Below are 17,569 nucleotides of genomic sequence, written 5' to 3'. Positions count from 1 at the left end.
AATGCAGACACAGACATTCTAGGGAGGAGCTAGAGACACACATGAACATTCTGGGGAGGAGCTGAATGCAGACACAGACATTCTAGGGAGGAGCTAGAAGCAGACACAGAAAGTCTAGATAGGAGCTAGAGGCAGACACAGACATTCTGGGGAGGAGCTAGAGACAGACACAGACATTCTGGGGAGGAGCTAAAGGCGCACACAGACATTCTAGGGAGGAGCTAGAGACAGACACAGACATTCTGGGGAGGAGCTAGAGGCAGACAAACATTCTAGGGAGGAGCTAGAAGCAGACACAGAAAGTCTAGGTAGGAGCTAGAGGCAGACACAGACATTCTGGGGAGGAGCTAGAGACAGACATTCTGAGGAGGAGCTAGACGCAGACACAGACATTCTAGGGAAGAGCTAAAGGCAGACACAGACATTCTGGGGAGGAGCTAAAGGTGCATACCGACATTCTAGGGAGGAGCTAGAGACCGACGCAGACATTCTAGGGAGGAGCTAGAGACAGACACAGACATTCTGAGGAGGAGCTAGAGACAGACACATACATTCTGGGGAGGAGCTAGAGGCAGACAGACATTCTGGGGAGGAGGTAGAGACAGAAACATACATTCTAGGGAGGAGCTAGAGACAAACACAGACATTCTAGGGAGATGTTACCATTACAGAGATAAGATGACAGTTGATGTTAATAAGATTCTAGGGAGGGAGGAGCTGGAAGCAGACAGACATTCTAGGGAGGAGCTAGAGGCAGACACAGACATTCTGAGGAGGAGCTAGAGGCAGAAACAGATATTCTAAGGATGAGCTAGAGGCAGATATAGACATTCTGGGAAGGAGCTAGAGGCAGACAGATATTCTGGAGAGGAGCTAGAGACAGACACATACATTGTGGGGAGGAGCTAGAGGCAGACAGACATTCTGAGGAGGAGCCAGAGGCAGACACAGATATTCTAAGGATGAGCTAGAGAGAGATATAGACATTCTGGGGAGGAGCTAGAGGCAGACAAACATTCTAGGGAGGAGCTAGAGGCAGACACAGACAATCTAGGGAGGAGCTAGAGGCAGACAGACATTCTAGGGAGGAGCTAGAGGCAGACAAACATTCTAGGGAGGAGCTAGAGGCAGACAGACATTCTAGGGAGGAGCTAGAGGCAGACACAAACATTCTAGGGAGGAGCTAGAGGCAGACACAGACATTCTGAGGAGGAGCTAGAGGCAGACACAGACATTCTAGGGAGGAGCTAGAGGCAAACACAGACATTCTGGGGAGGAACTAGAGACAGACACAGATATTCTGAGGAGGAGCCAGAGGCAGACACAGATATTCTAGGGAGGAGCTAAAGGCAGACACAGACATTCTGGGGAGGATCTAGAGGCTGACACAGACATTCTAGGGAGGAGCTAGAGAGACACAGACATTCTAGGGAGGAGCTAGAGACAGACACAGACATTCTGGGGAGGAGCTAGAGGCAGACATATATTCTGGAGAGGAGCTAGAGGCAGACACAGACATTCTGGGGAGGAGCTAGAGGCTGACACAGACATTCTAGGGAGGAGCTAGAGACAGACACAGACATTCTGGGTAGGAGCTAGAGACAGACACAGACATTCCGAGGAGGAGCTAGAGACAGGCACAGACATTCTAGGGAGGAGCTAGAAGCAGACAGACATTCTGGGGAGGAGCTAGAGGCAGACAGATATTCTGGAGAGAAGCTAGACACAGACATTCTAGGGAGGAGCTAGAGACAGACACAGACATTCTGAGGAGGAGCTAGAGGCAGACTGACATTCTGGGGAGGAGCTAGAGGCAAACACAAATATTCTAAGGAGGAGCTAGAGACAGATATAGACATTCTGGGGAGGAGCTAGAGGCAGACAGACATTCTTGGGAGGAGCTAGAGGCAGACACAGAAAATCTAGGGAGGAGCTAGAAGCAGACACAGACATTCTGATAGGGAATTTAGATTGTGAGCCCCATCGGGGACAGTGATGAAAATGTGTGCAAACTGTAAAGCGCTGCGGAATATGTTAGCGCTATACAAAAATAAAGATTATTATTATTATTATTCTGGGGAGGAGCTAGAGGCAGACTCAGACATTCAAGGGAGGCACTAAATGCCGACACAGACATTCTAGGGAGGAGCTAGAGACAGACACAGACATTCTGAGGAGGAGCTAGAGACAGGCACAGACATTCTAGGGAGGAGCTAGAGACAGATACAGACATTCTGAGGAGGAGCTAGAGACAGACTGTTAGGGCCTGCAGAACGCACCAAATAATAAGAAAGGAGATATGAGGTGCGTTCGCAGCCCGGGGTCCACCGTGCAGAGATGGAACCTGCTGCTGAGTAATGGCTGAGGATATGTGGCAACAAATAAATGAACACACGCAGGTTATTGTCACCCGGTGTGCACTGGAGCGAGTCCTGTTGCTCCACAGAACCGCGTAGCCGCACAGTGTAAACAGCGGAGCCTGATAAGCTCACAGGTCTCAGCCGTATGAGCGCTAGTATGCAGGCACAGGACTCTGCCCCAAGGACACGGGGTTAGAGTCCCTCTAGTCCACTAGCACTCGGCGCCGCAGCTGCAGTGCCAGCAAGGAAGTAACTGAAATAGTAACGCACCTGGTGCGCACTGCACCGCTCAGGTGGACACCACTAACCACCCTGACTAGGGTAAGGAAAGCACTAGACTGCGCACGGCGTCACGCAGGCGGATGCAGTCACTCAGGTGCCTTGTGCTGAATGGCACAATATGGCACTTAGAAAGGTGCTGTGACTTGGAAGCACTGTGGCACTAGACTTAGCCAAAACAAGGTGCTGACTCTGACTCTAATAGCCTTGTAACATGCGTATCCAAGGGAGGGGAGTTATAATGAGTCAGTCACCAGAAGCATGCATCCATCATCACTCACACAAAACATTAGAGTCTATACTAGTGCATGGCCATGCGGCTCTTTTATAGCAGCGTCCTTCCGGGACCTTCCTGACCCTCCTGATGGTCCAATCCAAGCTGGAAAAGGACCTGAGCATGTGACCTCCGATCTCCAATGAGAGATCGTCCTGCAGGCATGCTCAGTGGACCAAAAGGAGGACTTAGTCCCTGGAGTAGCTCGCTGCTGACCAGCATGTGTTGCTATAGCTGGACCAGAGGTGGCAGCAGCAACCGAACATACAGAGCTGGGCTGACCAGAGCGCCTGAATCGATGAGTCTGCTGAGCAGCCTCCTGTGCGGCCGAAGAGGAATGGGAGACTGCCAAATGCAAGGCTCTGGATTTCTGCTGTGCAGCGACCGGAACCTGACACCTAACACAGACACAGACATTCTGGGGAGGAGCTAGAGGCAGACAGACATTCTGGGGTAGAGCTAGAGGCAGACAGATATTCTGGAGAGGAGCTAGAGACAGATATAGACATTCTGAAGAGGGGCTAAAGGCAGGCACAGACATTCTGGGGAGGAGCTAGAGGCAGACATGGATGTTCTAAGGAGGAGCTAGAGGCAGACAGACATTCTGGGGAGGAGTTAGAGGCAGACAGATATTCTGGAGAGGAGCTAGAGACAGATATAGACATTCTGGGGAGGGGCTAGAGGAAGACACAGATATTCTAGGGAGGAGCTAGAGGCAAACACAGACATTCTGAGGAGCTAGAGGCAGACACAGACATTCTCAGGAGGAGCTAGAAGCAGATATAGACATTCTGAGGTGGAACTAGAGGCAGACAGACATTCTAAGGAAGAGCTAGAGGCAGATACAGACATTCTGGGGAGGAGCTAGAGGCAGACAGACATTCTAGGGAGGAGCTAGAGGCAGACACAGACATTGTTCTGCAACTTCTGAAACAACAGTTACAGTTCTCTATAGACCTTTACAAGCCCCAACAGCCATCTCCTATATCAGTAATGGGAAAGTCTGTATTCACTGAACACACATGAATTAAGAAGCTTGAGAATGAATGATCAGTCTAGGAGGAGAAAGAAGCAGATTTCTCTGATAAGATATATTACAAAGTTTCCTATTTTCAGGTATACTACTGTATTGATCTATGAAAACTAAAAATTATAATGAAAGACAATTACTCTTTAAACCTTTGGTCTACTGGTGTAAGGTGTGCCAAAATGATTACGAGTAGGGATGAGCAGACATGTGGACGTTCGGGTTCATCAGATTTGAGCAAACGTTAGTCCAAAATTCGGTTTTGTTACCAAAACGGTACCCGAACTTGATCCCGAACCCCATAGAAGTCGATGGGGATTCTCTCTCCCTCTTTCTCTTGAGAATTTTTAACAGGACACCATTTTGTCAAGTTCTTTTTATGTTATACCTGTTTCCTTCCCTCGTTCCCTTCCTTGTCTTGCAGCATAATAGGGTTTAGTGTCTGCTATTAGTAAGGATCTATCTTGATCAGAAATGTGTCATCAATTTATCTCCATCTTCAATAAATCGGTATTTTACCTTACATATCTCCTTTTGGATGCTGAAGTTATTCCTTCCCAGGAGAATAATTATCCCTAAAGAATTTCTCAGTAAGCCCCAGAAAATGAAATGATTCCAATTCCATATATCGTCAGCTTGTGTCTTTAATTAATATTTTGTTTTTCCAGTTGTAACTTTACTGGATAATGAAGCAGAAACATTGGATGTTACAGAGAAAACCTTCACAGACTCAACAGAAACTCAAACTAAAGTGAGTGCAGAATACAAAAAAACAATCAGCTCGTAAGATCCAAAACAATCCTTTTTCTATCCTGACTCTCATTTATATTTTTGTAGCAAGTCACTTTATACATTGTTAAGGATCACTGTGAGATTTCTATAAATTGCCCATACAACAGGTTATTACCAATGTAAAGAGTCCTTAAAGGGAATCTGTCCGGAGGTTTTTGACACTTAATCTCAAAGCAGCGTGATATAGATAAAGAGACCATGATTACAGCGAGGTATCACTTACTGGGCTGCTTGCTGTAGTTTTCACACAATCACTTTTTAAAAGCACCTTCTGCCATGTAGTCCTCCATATTCTTCATCTCTGTACAACTCCGCCCCCACCACTTACTGGCAGCTTTCTACCTATACACAGTCTGCACCAATCAGTGGTGTGGGCGGGGTTATACAGAGCTCAGCATTCAGATAACTGTTAGATCTGCAGCAGAGAAAACTGTGATTTTATCAAAACTACCGCAAGCAGCCCGGGAAGTGATACATCACTGGATTCATGGTCTCTACCCCTATATCATGCCACTCCCAGATGGGGTAACAAAAACAATGTAACAGATTCCCTTTAAATATGTAATCGATATTTAAGGGGGTCTGAATCCTGTAATTCCTGACAATCAGCTGACAGTGACCACCTTCTCAGTTTATTGCCAGTTTATCTCACATCACACCCACTTATCATCTGTAACAGTCATCACCTTCTCTCAGCAGTGATAGTGCTGATAGTTCACCAAGCAAATATTAATGGCCCATCCTTAATTGTGTATCCATGCACAGTCCTGTATGTAGCTGAAGTAACGGGCCACATCATGTCTTATGTTGATCTGTGATTGATGATCCCTGAATACATTGATGGTTGGAGAAACAGCTACAGCTATGGTGTAGGGACATCAGGTGACACTGTGTTAGCTGTTCCAGTATATTGATATTTGTAGTAGTTCCTCTAGACCAGTGATAGCGAACCTTTCTGAGACCGAGTGCCCAAACAGCAACCCAAAACCCAATTATTTATGACGAAGTGCCAACACGTGCCAAATGCCCCATCATGATCCCCATCATGATCCCCATCATGTAGAAATATGCCCCATCATGATCCCCTTCATGCAGAAATATGCCCCATCATGATCCCCTTCATGCAGAAATATGCACCATCATGATCCCCTTCATCATTGGCCCTCTCCCCATCACTGGCCATCTCCCCCTCAATGGCCCTCTCCCCCTCAATAGCCCTCTCCCCCTCAATGGCCCTCTCCCCCTCAATGGCCCTCTCCCCATCACTGGCCCTCTCCCCATCACTGGCCCTCTCCCCCTCAATAGCCCTCTCCCCCCCAATGGCCCTCTCCCCATCAATGGCCCTCTCCCCATCATTGGCCCTCTCCCCATCACTGGCCATCTCCCCCCAATGGCCCTCTCCCCATCAATGGCCCTCTCCCCATCAATGGCCATCTCCCCATCACTGGCCATCTCCCCATCACTGGCCATCTCCCCATCAATGGCCATATCCCTATCAATGGCCATCTCCCCATCAATGGCAAACACACACACACCATAGCAGCCACACTCACCACACACACCAGCGGCCACACACACACACCACAGCGGCCACACTCACCGCCACACTCCCCACACACACACAGACACACCCCAGCGGCCACACACACACACACACAAGCAGCCACACTCACCGCCACACACACACCAGAGGCCACACATACCAGGGGCCACACACACACACCACAGTGGCCACATTCACCACACACACCAGCGGCTACAGACACACACACCGGCGGGCACACACACACCAGCGGGCACACTCACCTCTCTGCGCGCCGGCAGCTTCCTCGGCTCTCACTTACTCTCACACATTGAGAGGCGCGGCCGCAGCTGGATGACATCATCATTCAGCTCCACGGTTGCGTCGCTCAATGTGTGAGAGGCAGGAAGCTTCAGCTTCGGATCAGTGAGGCGAGGCCGCGTGCCAGCTGAGAGGGCTCTGCGTGCCCTCTCTGGCACGCGTGCAATAGGTTCGCCATCACTGCTCTAGACTGTATCGAATGACCGAGACCAGGGCAAACTACAGCCCTCTGGCTATTCCAGTCCGGCCCACGGACCAAGACAGCTAAAGGGTGTAATCTTCCATACTGATGATGAAGAAGATAATGGTTACTATATGTGCCAAGTAAAACAGTTAATTATTTCACAATACCTGAGTGCTGAATGATTCTGCTGAAATCTGCAATATTTCTTAAGAAAGTCTACCAGTTGAAATTTCTAAACAACCTCCTTTAAGACAAATGTATTTATCTTTGCCCTTCTAGGTAAAATTTGAACCTGAATGTTCTTATTAATCTTTTCTTATTTAGACTCTTGAGACAGACCTTAATGTGACCAGTCTGTATGGCAGCAGCACAGCCAGATCCTTCACTGTGGAGACAGACACCCAGAGCTTGGAAAATACAACATATAATACAATAGTTATAGAAGATCCTGAAGGTATGATTTTGTATATTTCCTGAGCCACAGCCTGCAACGTACTCCAGAGCTGAATTCACAATTCTGCTAGTTGCTAAAGGACGCGGTCAACACTCAGCTGAGCATCTATGTTCTGTGCTGCTTTGCATTCAGGGATAATTACTGTAACGTTTGTGGCTTAGTTTCCTGCTTTTCACAAAAAAATTAAGTCATGTATAGTGGCTTGTGAAAGTATTCCCCCTCTCAAGGTAAATGCTATGTCTGGCACCACCAAACCAACACAGCTCATCACCCCAAGAACACCATCCCTAAAGTGTAACATGGTGATGGCAGCATCATGCTGTGGGGATGTTTTTCGGGAGCAGGGACAGGGAAAATGGTTCGAGTTGAGGGGAAGATGGATGGTGTGAAATACAAGGATATTCTTGAGCAAAAACTTTTTCATTCTGTCAGTGATTTGAGACTGGGACAGAGGTTCACCTTCCAACAAGACAATGACCCAAAGCATGCTGCTAAAGCAACACTAGAGTGGTTTAAGGGGAAATGTGTAAATGTTTAGGAGTGACCGAGTCAAAGCCCAGACCTTAGTCCTATTGAAAATCTGTGGTCAGACTTGAAGATCGTTCTTCAGCAGAGGAAACCATCTGACTTGAAGGAGCTGGTCAGTTTTGCCTTGAGGAATGGGAAAAAATTCCTGTTGCAAGATGTGGAAAGCTCATAGAGACTTATCCAAAGCAACTCACAGCTGTATTTGCTGCAAAAGGAGGCTCTACAAAGTACTGACTTTATGGGGGATGAATAGTTAAGCACACTGAACTTTTCAGTTATTTTGGCCTTTTTGTTGTTTGTTTCACAGGTTGTGAGGGCGCAAAACATGGAAAATGCTAAGGGAGGTGCATACTTTGGCAAATCAATATAGATATTATAGCTATGACAATCATGGTGTTTGCAAACGCTTAAAAAAGATTAAACGTTCAACTCGTCAAGACCGGGAGAGGGATGGAGGGTGAGGTTCCTGATTGATAATGGATGGAGATTGAGGATTCTGATTGGGATGTTATGGAGTGTGAGGCTCTTGACTGGAATGGGATGGAGTGTGACGCTCCCGATTGGGACAGGATGTAGTGTGAGGCTCTTGACTGGGATGGGATGGAGTGTGACGCTCCCGATTGGGACAGGATGTAGTGTGAGGCTCCTGACTGGGATGGGATGGAGTGTGACACTCCTGATTGGGACGGGATGTAGTGTGAGGCTCCCAATTAGGACGGGATGAAGTGTGACTCTCCTGATTGGTACAGGATGAAGGTTGAGGGTCCTGGATGGGACAGGATGAAGGTTGAGGGTCCTGATTGGGATGGGATGGAGTGTGAGGCTCCTGATTGAGACAGGATGGAGTGTGATGCTCCTGATTGAGACAGGATGGAGTGTGATGCTCCTAATTGGGACAGGATGGAGTGTGGCACTCCTGATTGAGACGGGAAGGAGTGTAACGCTCCTGATTAGGATGGAGTGTGAAGCTCCTGATTGGGACGGGATGGAGAGTGAGGCTCCTGATTAGGATGGGATGGAGTGTGAAGCTCCTGATTGGGATGGGATGGGATGGAAAGTGAGGCTCCTGATTAGGATGGGATGGAGTGTGAGGCTCCTGATTGGAACGGGATGGAGAGTGAGGCTCCTGATTAGGATGGGATAGTGTGAGGCTCCTGATTGGGATGGGATGGAGTATGAGGCTCCTGATTCATTAGCGGTATGCGCCTCTGTGCGCTTCAGTGAAAATCTTTCTCCAGTCCCTGGTGAAGTAAGATTTGTGGCGCAAAGAACACCAACACTCCTCATGAAATTGACGAGCAGGGGTCTCCATCTCTGTCTCACCCCAGCTTCATTCACTTTAGCAGAGATGGGCAAAAATGTGGTGAAAACACCAAAAGTTGCAAATTTTCAACCTCACATTGCGCAAAAAAAATTGTGACTTTCAAAGCTTTTTACAGCACAATTCTGGTGAAAATGCTTTGGTGAATCACCCCCTAAATGTCAGCAGTGAATATATCAACATGTGTTTATGGTGAAGCTATTTTTAAAGGGTTGTTCTATTTGGTATCCTTTCCATTCAGTTTAGTGAGGCCTGTGGAACCAACAGGGATCCCCCAGTCCTGTGGTTCTGGGATCTGGTCTATAAACACTTGTACAACAGTGTGGATCCTGGAGATCCCATCACTGTCAGGGTTTGTCATCTCCGAATGTTTTGTTGCAATGACTGATTTTTTTTTCTATTTAGCAGGTGGCCTTGATTTGGGCACATTGGTTGGAATAGTAGCTGGCATCGTATCCATCTTTGGAATAAGTGCCATGATCACCATCCTAATTATTCGAAAAATGGGAAGATACTCGTAAGTAAAAAAAAAATCTCTACAAAATGTAATAGAAGAAATCTAAATAATAACACTTGGTGAACTTTTATAATACAGTGACGACTCTTGATCAGGTGTTGGCTTCTGGAGAAGGATCACTTTATATGGGCCCACTATCTGATGACAGTTAGTGCCAAACATGTTTCAAACATTGCAAACTCTATGGAACGGGGTCATGTTATGGGGCTGGTGGTAGAAATGGACCTAAGGCCAAGTACTATAGTACGTTCCACTTGACGTGAGGTTATGAAAGCAGCTGCCTGCAGTCACCACTAGTGGGAGCTTCCTGCAAATAAGTTTATACAGTAATATTAGTCACTAGCTAAAGAGCACGGCGTTGCCTGGGCATAGTAACCAACTGTAGTTAGTTATAACAAATTATAATGATTATATTGCACATAAAAACCGTGCATCTAATCCTATCCTGTGTGATACTGTTTGCTGAGCCGTGTATCTAATACTATTCTGTGTGATACTGACTGATGAGCCGTGTATCTAATACTATTCTGTGTGATACTGCCTGCTGAGCCGTGTACCTAATACTATTCTGTGTGATACTGTGTGCTGACCTGCGTATCTAATTCTATCCTGTGTGATACTGACTGCTGAGCTGTCTGTCTAATCCTATCCTGTGTGATACTGACTGCTGAGCTGTGTATCTAATCCTATCCTGTGTGATACTGACTGCTGAGCTGTGTATCTAATGCTATCCTGTGTGATACTGCCTGCTGAGCCGTGTGACTAATCCTCTCCTGTGTGATACTGACTGCTGAGCTGTGTATCTAATCCTGTCCTGTGTGATACTGACTGCTGAGCCGTGTATCTAATCCTATCCTGTGTGATACTGACTGCTCAGCTGTGTATCTAATCCTATCCTGTGTGTTACTGACTGCTCAGCCGTGTATCTAATCCTATCCTGTGGGATACTGGGCTCCCCCTGCAGTCTGTGTCAGAGGGTGGTCTATGTTGGCACGGTAATAAATTGTGTTATTTCCAGCTTTACAGAAGGACGATAACACCATAGAAATGATAAGAATAATAGGTCATTTGTGGGGGGTTTCCACTGTTTTGGTACATCAGGGGTTTTCCAATCGCGACATGGTGTCCGATGTCAATTCCAGCCAAAAAAGTCAAATGGCGCTGCTTCCCTTCCGAGCTCTGCCATGGGCCCAAATAGTGGTTTACCCCCACATGTGGGGTATCAGCGTACTCAGGACAAATTGCACAATAACTTTTAGGGTCCTGTTACCCTTGGGAAAATAAAAATTGGGGGTGAAAAGATCATTTTTGTGGAAAAAATATGATTTTTTAATTGTACGGCTGTATGTTATAAACTTCTGTGAAGCCCTTGTGGGTTCAAAGTTCTCACCACATATCAAGATAAGTTCCTTGGGGGGGTCTAGTTTCCAAAATGGTGTCACTTGTGGGGGGTTTCCACTGTTTAGGTACATCAGGGGCTCTCCAAATGTGACATGGTGTCCGATCTGAATTCCAGCCAATTTTGCATTGAAAAAGTCAAACTGCGCTCCTTCCCTTCCGAGCTCTGCCATGCGCCGAAACAGTGGTTCCCCCCCACATATCAGGTATCAGTGTACTCAGGACAAATTGCACAATAACTTTTGCAGTCCAATTTCTCCTTCTACCCTTGGTAAAATAAAAAAAATTGAACCTGAATAATTTTTTTTGTGAAAAAAAGTTAAATGTTCATTTTTTTTTTTTAAATATTCAAAAAATTCCTGTGATGCACCTGAAGGGTTAATAAACTTCTTGAATGTGGTTTTGAGCACCTTGAGAGGTGCAGTTTTTAGAATGGTGCCACTTTTGGGTATTTTCTATCATATAGACCCCTCAGAGTGGCTTCAAATGTGATGTGGTCCGTAAAATAAAATGGTGTTGCCAAAATGAGAAATCACTGGTCAACTTTTAACCCTTATAACTTCCTAACAAAAAAAAAATTTTGGTTCCCAAATTGTGCTGATGTAAAGTAAACATGTGGGAAATGTTAGTTGTCAAGTTTTTTGTGTGACGTATCTCTGTGATTTAAGGGCATAAAAATTCAAAGTTGGAAAATTGCGAAATTTTAAAAATTTTCACCAAATTTCCATTTTTTTTCACAAATAAACGCAAGCTATTTGAATGAAATGTTACCACTAACATGATGTACAATATGTCACGAGAAAACAGTGTCAGAATCACTGGGATCCATGGAAGCGTTCCAGAGTTATGGCCTCATAAAAGGACAGTGGTCAGAATTGTAAAAATTGGCCCGGTCATGAACGTGCAAACCACCCTTGGGGGTTAAGGGGTTAAGGATCAGGAATTCAGCCCCCTAATAAATAGATATTGATGGCTTTTCCTAAGGCTAGGGTCACACGACAGAGTATTTTCTCACCTGAGAGAATGGGGTCGATTATGCAAATCATATCAATGTTTGATGACAGTGTGATCCGATATTAAATCAGATGAGAGGAAAATGGACAAAACAAATGTCTCCATCTTCTCCACTCTGTCAATATCTGAAAATCAGACTGCACTCAGATGTCATCCAAGTGCAGTCGGATGTTTTCAACAAATCCATTGACTTGCGTGGACAAGTGCGATCCGATAATTTGGGCAAACTTGAAAAAACTTTTGGATCATCTAAGTCCAAGGAAAAAACGGACCTGAGAATGGCCCCATAGAATAACATTGGTCGGAGTGCGTTCTGATGTTTTGGAAGAGTTTTCCTGATGCATTTTTTGCAGCCTTCTGATTGGACACTTCCTAGTTTGCAGCGGTTTCTTTCAGGACTTTCTTCAAGTAAGATGCACTTTCTTCTTTCCACCAGGCTTTTTTTTTAAAAAACATTTTAACTAAAAGAAAAATGCTTAAAAAAACCTCATCATGCGATCAATGTAGATTTCCTATAGGAATGAATAGGAAAAGATTTCCAAGGTTTCTTTTTTGCTGTTTTCGAGGAACAATTTTGGAGGGGATCAACAAAAAAATGCATCAAAAGACTCAGTCTGAAAATTCTTTTTGTTACAATTATGCTGCCACCTTGTGGTGGTTTTGAGTATTAGGAGTGGATGTGTCTTCTTCATGTATATTAATTTAGGACCCATCCTACTATATTCACGGCGCTTTTACTGGCCTTGCAGTAGAGTTATAACTAACACTTCTGGGCCCGAATGCAAAATCTGTAGCCAGCACCCCACCCCCGCTCCAATCAGGTGTCATTTATAATACTGAAGTCTTATTACGGCAGCGGGGCCCGTGAGCCCCCTGAGGCACCAGCGTCCAGGTGTACATTCTACCTCTGCGCCCCCTATACTTAGGCCGCTGACTTGTAATGTCAGGCTACGTGTCTGACAGTCACCTCGCGTTTGTCCTTTCTATATCCTTTGCCAAAATGTCTGGAGATGTTTTTCTTTGGAGCGCTGCCAGCACTATTAGTGCTGAACGCTGTATTTTGTGACCTGTATAAATATGTAAGTTCCCGGTGATATATGCGGCTTTTGTTTCCGCAGGCCCTGAGGTGAACGCGGGAACCTGCAAGGGATCATTTATTCTGTACAGGAGCATACAACCTTCTGACTGTGAATTATAGGCATAAAACACGTCTCCTGAGTGTGATGCTGACAACAGATGAAGACACCACTGGAGATGGTGACGAACTGACTCAGTAATAAAGTTGTCACAAAGATATATTTATTTCACGTGAAGAAGACACCTGCAAAGCGGGACGTTCACCTGACTCCACCCATATACATTGATATACAATGCTTCGTTATTATTTATATAGGTAGCCATTGTTTCGTTTTATAAATTTTATATTTTTCTTTTACCTTTGGTTGAAACGGGACAAACATAATTCTAACTTTATGACTTAGGACACACAGGCAAGGCAGTGAGGCCATCTGTGTAACTTCCAAAATGTGAATTCCCATCCATGATAAAAATAAGCCCCACCCACACAGTATAAGCCCCACCCACACAGAAAAGCATTTTTATAGGCCGCACCCACACAATTAAAACATTTTGTATAACCTCATACATACAACAAAGTATTTGTATTAGCTCTTTCCAAAACGAGTAAAGCATTTTATAAGCCCCACCCACACAAAAGCATTTTATAAGCCCCACACAAGCATTAAAATGTTTGCATAACCCCCACCCACACTGTAAAACCATTTTTATAAGTCACTCCCACACAGAAAAATAATTTTTAGAAGCCTCATCCACAATAAATTATTTGTATAAGCCCAACCCACACTATAAAAACATTTTTGTAAGCACCACCCACACAGAAAAGAATTATTATAAGCCCCTCCCACACAGGGAAAACATTAATCTCACCCATACATCAAAGAATTTGGATAAGCCCCTCCCACACAGGAAAAGCAATTTTATAATCCCCAAACAGAAAAGTATTTGCACAAGCCTCATGCACACATCATTTGTATAAGCTCCACCCACACTGTAAAAGCATTTTTATAAGCCCCACCCAAACAGAAAAAACATTTGCATGAGCTTCATTCACAGAGTAAGAGTATTTGTATGAGCTCCACCCACACAGGTAATGTATATGTATAAGCTCCCATCATTTTTTTTTTGCACAGGTCACACCTATACAGTGAAAGCATTTACATCTACTGTAAGTTCCATCCTTGCCAAAAAGTATTTGTATAAGCCTCAATATGCAGGAAAATCATTTTATGTAACTCCACCCACACAGAAAAATATTTGTATAAGCCCCTCCCACACAGTAAAAGAAAAAAATATATAGTCCCACCTACATAATAAAAGTAGTTGTATAAACTCCACTCTGTAAGCAGTATTTTATAAGCTCCACTCACACATAAGACTTTGTATTAGCCCTACCCATACAGGAAAAGCTATTTATAAGCCCCACCCACACCAGAAAAGCATTTGTATAAGCCCCATCCACATTGGAAAAGCATTTTTATAAGCTCCAGCCACACCAGAAAATCATTTGAATAAACCCCACCCACACTGGAAAAGCATTTATATAAACTCCACCCACACCAGAAAAGCATTTGTATAAGCCCTACCCACATATGAAAAGACATTGTATTAGCCCTACCGACACAGGAAAAGCTATTTATAAGCCCCATCCACACCAGAAAAGCATTTGTATAAGCCCCACCCACACCAGAAAAGCATCTATATAAGCTCCACCCACATCAGAAAATCATTTGCATAAGCCCCACCCACAACAGAAAAGCATTTATATAAGCTTCACCCACACCAGAAAAGCTTTTGCATAAGCCCCACCCACACTGGAAAAGCATTTATATAAGCCCCACCTACTCAGAGACCCGAGGATGCTTGGCATGCATGAATATAGGTTTTTCAACAAATAAGTAGGAATTCGCTTCGTTAGATTTCACAAAAAATAAGACTTATTAAGAATTATTACAATGAACGCTCCTCGGTTTAGACAATGTAGTCACATGCTTATTATGGCGCTCCCTTTTTTTTTTTAGGATTTTCTCTCAGACAAAATCAATCCTCCATCCCATTACACAAATAGCATGTCACAATCCTGTATGTCTTCCCCCATGTCATGATTGTTATATGTCCTATTGCGATAGGAATAAACTGTGACCATATGAGCAACTAATGTGTTTAAAAGGTGTTCACCATTTTGGACAATCCCTATCGTCCCTTGACAGTAAACTGATCATAATTTTGGAGCCCAGAGATCAGCCACGAGCTGTAGAGAAAACTGGTATTAAATGTTAGGTTTTCCTGCAGCTCCTCCAGAGGACAAACAAGGAATTACACACGGTTCCCATTCGCATCAATTGTCTGTCTGCATAATGTAAGACAGGACAGGTCCTCCAATACTGATTGTAACCTGTATGGTCAAGTGATGAAGAGGCTGAACCGATGCCCCTCCAGCCCTACAAATGCTTTACAACTATTTGTTATATCTGTGATAATGTGTATCCATAAACTGAAGTGCATGACGGGAATATGTTATCTTAAATGCCTTGTCTGACATTGGCTTCCGATTGCTGGCAATGGAGCCTGTTGTGCACAGGATGGCGTTGCTTAAGACCATTGGTTTCCCACGTAGGTCCCAATCACCATGAGCGGTGACTGATAATAAAGTGATATGTGTAATCCAAATGTTGTCTTATTGCTTAACATCATATGATCTCATCAAAATGGAAAAACATTTGTCCAAAATTCCATGGATGTTGTCTTGTCCTCTAAGTCCGGGGCAGGCGCAGTGAGGCCGGGGAGATTTGCCTGGACTTCAGTTTTGACTATGTATAGATTCAGGGACAGAAATGATTAAAATAGGGGCTGGGCCAGCAGCAGTATGGGGGCTGGACCTGCAGCAACAAAGAGAGAGGAAGCTGCTGCCTCCTCAGAACTGCCCGGTACGTTGGGCAGGGCAGATGTGTTTAACAGACTGGGCACTGCCGCACCCCCCCAGTCGGGAGAGGTCTGTTGCCCCGGACATCAAGGACTCCAGGGACTCAGGAGGGGTCCCGAAGACTACAAGGCTAAGGACTGCAACACGGGCCCCAGGATTCTGAAAGGGCCCCGCTTCTGAAGGAGTTATCCCCGGCAATGTGGAATTCCACTAATCCTTGGTTGCTGCAACTGCTGTGGGTGCGCTTGGAAAGCGTTACAGGGAGAGAGTAGGAAAGCCAGTATTGCACTTGTGCCTTACTCCTTCATCACTAGAATCATAGAATCGTAGAGTTGGAAGGGACCTCCTGGGCCATCTGGTCCAACCCCCTGCTCAAAGCAGGATTCGCTAAATAAAAAGTTATTTTCCCTGTTCGATAACGGCTGCCTTCCGGACCCTTATTCGCCTGGACTGCTGTGACCATAGGAAGAGAAGGTAACCTGTGGGGAAAAGCTGTGTTGTTCCCGTCTATCTGTGTGCAAGGGCCCGGGGGTGATCGCTGATCGTGTGCTCAGTGGACTCTGTCTAAGTACTATGTCTTTAAATAGCTCACCACAACCACCCCCCCACCCAGTCGCCCTTGTTACAGTAGAAGGAATGCAGGTGCACACAGATGACAGTTCAACCATTTTACTCACCAAGTTTAGGGAGCTGTCCGCAACAAGCTTAAGGACGTGTGCTCACATTGCAGATTTGTCGCAAAACCTGACGAGATTCCTGATGCCAGAAAAGCAAATGAGAATCCTGACGTTTTATGCACACGTTGCTTATTTTTGACTTGTAGATTTGGTGCAGATTTAAATCTGCATCATGTCAATTCGGCAACGTGGCAGAAAAGTGCCTAGCTTACACAGCGTTTTTGCTGCCAAGAGATGCCGAAATTTCGGAGCCAATTACTTAACGTGTGCACTTACCCTAATGCTTATCACAGGCGCTTGTAACATGCTACCATCAGAATCCTTACCAATTCTTTTATTTAGGCCGGGGTCACACTTGCAAAAAACTTGCACGAGTCTCGCGTCTCAATACCCGGCACTGCCGTTAGCACTCGGGACTGGAGTGTGCGGCTGCATGTATTTCTATGCAGCTGAGCACTCCGATCCGAGTGCTGGTGGCAGTGCCGGGTATTGAGACACGAGACTCGTGCGAGTTTCTCGCAAGTGTGACCCCGGCCTTATAGTTGAAGTTGTGATTTCCCCAGCTCTGAATAGCCGCTTTCTGCCTATGCACAGTGTACACAGAAAACTGCCAATCAGTGATGTGGGTGGGGTTATACAGAGCTCAGCATTCAGAACTGTTGGATCTGCAGCAGCGAAAACTGTGATTGCATTACAAATGCTGCACACAGTAAGCTCAGTGATACATCGCTGAAGTCAGGATCTCTGCCCCTACATCATGCTGCTCTCATCTTACAGAGCAAAGACTTGTCACCTCAATTTGGCACAGTAAGTAAATGAGTTGTGTCCGGTTCAATAGGCGGTGTTTAGGCTCCTTCCCTCCACCCCTCCTTGGCCGCTGTATGCAATCTTTCTGGGAATT

The 17,569-nt window shown here is 45.3% G+C and overlaps 1 protein-coding gene across 2 annotated transcripts in view; it reads left to right on the top strand.

The window, feature by feature from the left end:
* The window catches only part of PDPN (podoplanin), a 59,807-nt gene extending 44,069 nt beyond the window's left edge, over positions 1–15,738 (top strand). Inside the window, exons 2-5 of one of the 2 annotated variants that reach the window (XM_073585561.1) lie at positions 4,609–4,691; positions 7,084–7,213; positions 9,471–9,579; positions 13,110–15,738. In XM_073585561.1, coding sequence (XP_073441662.1) covers positions 4,609–4,691; positions 7,084–7,213; positions 9,471–9,579; positions 13,110–13,116 — 329 coding nt within the window. In that variant the 3' untranslated portion in view covers positions 13,117–15,738. Of the gene's footprint in view, positions 1–4,608; positions 4,692–7,083; positions 7,214–9,467; positions 9,580–13,109 lie in introns of both variants that reach the window. The other variant, XM_073585560.1, reaches the window with a different exon arrangement.
* Positions 15,739–17,569: the final 1,831 nt, after the last annotated feature.

The sequence above is a fragment of the Dendrobates tinctorius genome, unplaced genomic scaffold (genome assembly GCF_039654945.1).
Source record: "Dendrobates tinctorius isolate UK_male_01 unplaced genomic scaffold, ASM3965494v1 ptg000086l, whole genome shotgun sequence".
In the NCBI taxonomy this organism is placed as follows: Eukaryota; Metazoa; Chordata; class Amphibia; order Anura; family Dendrobatidae; genus Dendrobates; species Dendrobates tinctorius.
This window is presented reverse-complemented; position numbering and strand designations above follow the sequence as displayed.